The 6,647-nt window shown below is 36.5% G+C and overlaps 2 protein-coding genes across 2 annotated transcripts; both read right to left on the reverse strand.

The window, feature by feature from the left end:
* Window positions 1-7: 7 nt before the first annotated feature.
* Window positions 8-2,759, reverse strand: LOC111498376 (DEAD-box ATP-dependent RNA helicase 47, mitochondrial). The gene is made up of 2 exons (XM_023149589.1): window positions 2,569-2,759; window positions 8-1,988 (listed from the first exon to the last, which is right to left on the reverse strand). The coding sequence occupies exon 2, from the start codon at window positions 1,844-1,846 to the stop codon at window positions 185-187; it is 1,662 nt and encodes a 553-aa protein (XP_023005357.1). The 5' UTR covers window positions 1,847-1,988; window positions 2,569-2,759; the 3' UTR covers window positions 8-184.
* Window positions 2,760-4,430: 1,671 nt separating this feature from the next.
* Window positions 4,431-6,028, reverse strand: LOC111498527 (bifunctional bis(5'-adenosyl)-triphosphatase/adenylylsulfatase FHIT-like). The gene is made up of 5 exons (XM_023149819.1): window positions 5,916-6,028; window positions 5,576-5,741; window positions 5,118-5,264; window positions 4,935-5,033; window positions 4,431-4,753 (listed from the first exon to the last, which is right to left on the reverse strand). Exons 2-5 carry the CDS (start codon window positions 5,690-5,692, stop codon window positions 4,637-4,639), a joined length of 480 nt encoding a protein of 159 aa, XP_023005587.1. The 5' UTR covers window positions 5,693-5,741; window positions 5,916-6,028; the 3' UTR covers window positions 4,431-4,636.
* Window positions 6,029-6,647: the final 619 nt, after the last annotated feature.

The raw sequence follows: 6,647 nt of genomic DNA on the forward strand, positions 1-6,647 counted from the left end.
TATATATTTCGAAATTATGTATATACAAACCTAATTAGATCGGGTTTGAGATAAGTTTTGGGAACACTACTTCAAAATAATAAAGCACTTTCTTAGCCAAAAAATTTTACCACCTGACCAAACGTACAAATTTCAAAAAACTGCTTTCAATCAAACACAAACACACTTCCCATTGTGCTCCTACCTAGCTTTTCTCTTTATCCACGAGCTTTCCCTCAATAAAGTCACAGGCTAAAATGGGTACACCAAGTTGCTTCTGCAGTTTTTTCACCACAAACACTTCTGGCTCCTCGCAAATACTCACCACCGTCCCCATCCGACCAAGCCGACCTGTCCGACCTGCTCGGTGTGCGTAGTGAATCGAGTCTGTGGGCAAATCCAGATTAACCACAAGGTCACATTCAGCAATATCCAATCCCCTAGCAGCTAATTCGTTGGTCACTAGAACTCTTATTTCACCATTCTTGAAACTTTTCAAAGTAGTTGATCTTGCAAGTTTTCCGAGATCCCCATGTAGCTCTGCCGCATTCATTCCACGAGCCTTTAGCTTGAAGACGACGTCCCTTAGTTGCTTTGTATGGTTCATGAAAACCATCACGAATTTGGCATCGAGTGCATGAACACAACGTCTTAACATATCGACCTTGTGGTGCAACCTCGAAGTACAATAGTAGTGTTTTAAAGATGGAGGTAGAGTATCAATGGCAGTCTGATTCTGCGAAGTTGTGTTCGAAGTCGGCCCCGAGGAAGGCCCTCTCAGATTTACAGGTCCCATGAGAGGAACCGAGTCAAGAGGGGCAACCTTGTTGGCCTTGACAAGAAGAGGGTCACACCCCCAGCTTTTAGCTGCTCTTACTACTGAGAATGGCATTGTTGCAGATACCATGACTAATTGACGCTCCACCCTTCTTGCTTGAGCATTTTCTGATCCTTGTGAGTTTGCACCTGATCTTCTTCCAACATGTTCCAATATGCGATGCATGTCTTCCCGAAAATTAAATGAAAGTAGTTCATCGACCTCGTCTAAGATCAAGAAGCTACAACCATGGGTGTGCAGCCTTCCTGATGCACTGATTTCAGCAATTCTTCCTGGTGTCCCAACAACAATGGCGGGTTTGTTTTTCTTCAAAGCCTCCTCCTGTCTTGTTCGGTTCGCACCTCCGACAAGCTGCTGAACTACTTTCCGGTTTGCAGGTCCTAATATCTTCTCAAACTCTCTCACAATTTGCATTCCCAGCTCCCTTGACGGAGCTACAATAACTGCCTCTATCTCCTTTTTCTTTCCAGGTTCATCATTGTAATTGGAAGCTGTATTCTTAAACGGGCCTATTTCTGAAAGGATGGGAAGAATATATGCCAATGTTTTTCCAGAACCCGTGTAGGATTGAATGACGACATCATGGTTTTTTAAAATGGTCGGAATCGATGCAGATTGAATGTCAGTAGGAACGGTGAAGCCTTCAATTTCCAACCTCTCTATCAACAAAGCTGGAAGACCAAGCTCAGAAAATAACTTGGCAGAAAATGGAGCCATCTCTGCTTCTACCATGTTTCTCACTCCAACCACCTTTTTTTCATTGTTTCGAACAATCTTCACTCTACTTTTCGGGATGTCCCGTGGAGAATCTAACTCGGTAACCTTATTCACTTTGCTCTTGCTTGTATTTTGAAACTCACTTTTGAACCCAAGGCTTGCTAGAGTAAGGGGTCCTTGGTTCAGTTCAGCCTTGCTAAGACTAAACACACCACTGTGAAACCATGTCGATCGATAAACGCGAGGTAACTTTTGGAAGCTAAACGACTCTCCAGCAAACACAAATAACCTGCTTGGTATTAAAGCATTCATGTTTTCCACAGTTTTCCCTAGAAATGATTACATAAGCTGTGTAGAAAATAGCACAACTCTGATAACCCAGCAAGGATAATTGCTACAAAAATTCTCTGAACAAGAACGAATTCCAATTCAAGTAGATGATATCAAATACATTCTGAAAACAAGAAAAACGAAAAAATCAGTCAAGATAACAATGATGATACATCAAATTAACATTCAACTTTTACAAACAATTAAGAATCATTCCATCCAGCTTCCTGTCAGGCAGATTAACCTTTTAATTAACATATAGAATGCGCTGAATCTGCACACACCATCAACAAATACTGAAGATTTTTGTAAAACAGGCGACAATAATTTTAATTAATGATAACGAACCCGAATACAAGTTGGCATTTTATCAAACATGTGGTGGACAACGCAGTGTGAAGTTATCAACAAGTTCGCAACATAGCTGAATTAATACATATGCAAGAACTGCTTTCTATTAAAAAACAATCGAAAATGCGACATTGAACTACAAACATTCATGAATCGCAACCCTTCTTTCCTTTTCCCAAGCACAAGCGCAAGTCAATTTTGATGGGAAAAAACGTAAGATATGGCAAATAATTGGAGCATGGAGGAGAATCCTTGAAACTTAAAGCAACAAGAGCTAAAGAAGAAGCATGGAAGAGAAATTAAGTGTGAAAAAAGATGAAAAATAGAACGGACGAAGAAGAAACTCCACTTACACTACAGTCCAGAGAAATAATTCGACGGAAGAAGAGGAAGAAGAAGAAGAAGAAGAAGATCCACTCCGGCTATGGTAACGGAAAACGAGTCTCCGGCGACGGCAACCTCAGAACGGCGGCATGGAAGTGGATTCGGGGAAAAGGAAAATTAGGAGGAAGGGTGGAGACTGTAGTAGTGCTATCTAAAAGAAAAAATTAGATTTTTGAAAGCAAATAAATAATTATTATTATTACTCAAAATTTCGCAAATGACTCTTAAACCCCTCAAGTATGTTTCTACAATCCACCCTTAAAATTTTAATTAAATAAATAAATCTATTTAATTAAATATTACAATTACGCCCCTAAATTTTTAATTTTTTCAAATTATCTTCAATAATTTATTGAATATTGATTACGCCCCTAAATTTTTAATTCTTTCAATTTATCTTCAATAATTTATTGAATATTGCAGCCAACCTCTCGTATTTCATTAATATTACAATCAACCCCTTGTATTTTTTTTTTTTTTCGGTCTTCCAATAATAAATTTGTTTTTCGGTCACATTGGAGTAGTCCTCTCGAGTTTAGTTCAAAAATTAATTTTCATCAAACCTTATACGTATGATTCTAATACTCCTCCGTCTAAGATTCTTCTAGATTTGAGAATGATAATCATCGAAGTATCTTGATGATTACCATAAGACCTTGTGGAGATTATTCTAGTAGTTCTCGGTGTAAGATTCTCTTAGATTTAGAAACGATATTTCTCGAATTATCCTAAGAATTGTCATCATACTTCGTGGAGATGATTCTAATAGTCCTCTGTGTAAGATTCTTTTAGATTTTGGAACGATAATCCTCGAGTTATCTTGAGAATTACCATCAAACCTCGTGAAGATGATTCCAGTTCCTTGTGTAAGATTCTCTTAGATATGGGAATAATAATCCTTGAATTATCTTGAGGATTACCATCAGAGCTCGTGGAGATGATTCTAGTAGTCCTCGGTGTAAGATTCTCTTAGATTTTGGAATGAGGGCGCCATATGCTAGGAGCCCAAACTATGTGATTGAATAAATCCTCCTCTATCTGTTGCGGGTTGAGGACTCCTTCTTCTTCAAACTCCGATCCGTATTGTTCATAGAGAAATCTCTAATCAACGACAGAACAAAGAACAAGATCCATTTTGTATCATATCTAAAGGATTCCTAGGTTTGGGCCGAAGACGCAATGTCACTCGATCATTATCAAATCGATTGCAATCTTTTTCTGTTTGTGAGGATCTCAATCCCAACAGAGTACATTCTACTTCTAATAGATCATGAACTAAATCAGAATCATTCTCAAATGAGTTTATAAGAAGTGATCCCATTTTTTTCATTCGATCCGAATAGAGACCAAAGGTCTTGAGCAACCGATCTGGCAGAACAACTCAAAAGATAAAGAAGTATCGTTAATTTCTTCATGCTCGTTTCAATTTCAAAATACCATTTGTACAAATAAGAACCCCCCTGATAATTCTCGGATTATCCTGAGGATTACTATCAGACCTCATGGAGATGATTCTAGTAGTCCTCAATGTAAGATTCTCTTAGATTTGGGAACGATAATCCTCGAATTATCCTAAGGATTGTCATAAGATTCTCTTAGTATTCCTCCGTGTAAGATTCTCCCCTAGATTTGGGAGCAAAATTTCTCAAATTATCTCGCAGATTGCCATCAAACCTCGTGGGAATGATTCAACTATTCATCAGTATCTGAAAGTAACCTTGATTTCACATATAAACCGCCATCAAAATGTTCATTACAAAAATTAAATGGTATCAAATAGAAGGTAAGGTTTTAGGTGCACATTCCTCTTTACTACTGCAATCATAAGAAGTCCAAAATTAATCACGTAACATTCTAAGGACAATCTAACTCTTATAAATAAGGTAACTATGTCCAAGTTATAAAGGAGACTGAAAGATGTTCGAAGTTTAAAACATAACACTTAAAATTTAAAGTCTAAAACCGATGTAAAGTGCAACGTCATCTTCATAAGTTTTTTTTTGACGACTTTTAAAACATTAACAAAAGCCATCACAACTAGAGGAAAAGCTTTGTGTATTCATCAGCTTCTTGTGCCATCTCCTCAAATCCTCTATCCATCCTCTTCTCATCCAAATCAATATGTTGCATTAATGCTCTATCATTCTCATCCATCTACAAACAAACAAAACAAAACCAAAATAATAATAATAATATTCAGTTTCGTCTAACATAAATCGTGTTACAAAACACAACACGACACATCTTCCTCGACGAAAAATGTGTCATTCGAAAACATCTCGAGCATAAAAAAGACTGAATAACTTCAATGCAAAATTATAAGGGTTATTCTTACTGCATCATAGATATCATCATTTCTCGCAAAGTCACTAGACTTTCGTGGGATAATATGAATGTGAACGTGTGGAACACTTTGTCCTGCTTCTGGGCCATCCTGACGTTGATATACACATCGAGCTAAGCGGTAAACATGTGAGTAAATGTTGGTAGAAGTCTTAAAATATGAGTTATTTCTTACTTGGATGTTCAAGGTGAGGGAGGAAGCATTATGGTAGGACTCCAATTTGCCACTAACTAGTTGGGTTGTGAGCCATAGGTCGCAGATCTCATCAGCATTCAGATCTCCAAATCGCTTAACCTCCCGCTTTGGTATCACTAATACATGTATTATTGTCAAAGCCAAAACCACATTCCATTTCTTTAGAGGGGTTCTCGTATCAAAATATTGAGCTACTTTGTTGGATTGACGCGTCTTTAGTTTAAGAGTCGATTCGAATTCAGAAATCTCATTAACAAAAAGAGTTTATAAACTATATTCATTATACGTCAACAAAATCGATCTTTTCTTTAGTTTAAGTGGTTAAAATACAAATAGCCTCGGAAGAAGGATATGACCTGAAAAGAAACAAGATTTGATAGTTTAGAACATCCACGAACATGAGCGATCAATTACGATATTCATACAAATATAAGTATACCAGGAAGGACGGGACGAAGGTTGACCATTGCATATGAAAGATTAGTGGTATAGAATATGAACTTTGGATGTATCTTGTGAGGCCCGAATGTGTAGTATTCTGAATCTGATGCCATCCCTTTTGATATCTTTGAACTTTTCGGGTTCTAGTGTAGTCTCTATACTCTACACAAAAACGTGATTGTAGTTCATTTTAGATAAATTTATGGATCAAACTAAAAAATCACATAAAAGTTAACATGAAATTGAAAACTTATTCAAATCCCCAATGGATTGAATCGGATCATCATCAAATTTCCCCAACATAATTGCCGATAGCAATAAAGAATGAAATATTACCTTGTTGGCTGCAAAAAAATGGAGACCAGATCAAAACGAAGAAGATGATGACTGGAAGGATATGGTAGTTGTGAACAGGGAAAAAGTCTAATTGGGAGTGGAAATTATTCATTGAATTTGTAATATAAAAGAACCCATTGGATGAGCTAAGTGGTTTCGATGTCTATGGGTCGGGTTTTTTTAATATACGTTGGTTCTCTCTGTGTGGACGTGTTTGGACTAACTTGTCTGCTTCTCGATTAATTTTATAGAACAATGATTCGATAATGAAAGGATAATTATATGTCCATATTTTAGTAATATTTTGAAAAATATGTTCTACCTAATTCTAAAAAAATTATGAATTTGTCTTCCAATTGGATTGAGTTGAACTTGCAATTGGGTCGTTGCGATTACGGGTTGGATGTCTAATTGTCCAGGCTTTTCCATTTCTATTTACCCAGTTCATATCTTTCTTTCGTGTGTTCCCGGGAGGAATTCTATCTCGGAATACCTTTTTATTTTTTCTTTTTCGTTAATGGGTTAAGGGCGGGGGTTCCGTTATAAATTAAATATAGTAAAGTAATAATAGCATGACACTTTGAATTCGATATGAGAATTTTTTTCTTGTTTTTTTTCTAAACCATTAGGTTATGTATCGAAAGAGTAGTATGAGATAAAAGGCATCAAATTTAAAAAGTAATAATTTATTACTATACAATTATATATAGATATATTTAATTTCATAATATT

Source organism: Cucurbita maxima, unplaced genomic scaffold (genome assembly GCF_002738345.1).
Source record: "Cucurbita maxima cultivar Rimu unplaced genomic scaffold, Cmax_1.0 Cma_Scf00025, whole genome shotgun sequence".
NCBI classification, from domain to species: domain Eukaryota; kingdom Viridiplantae; phylum Streptophyta; class Magnoliopsida; order Cucurbitales; family Cucurbitaceae; genus Cucurbita; species Cucurbita maxima.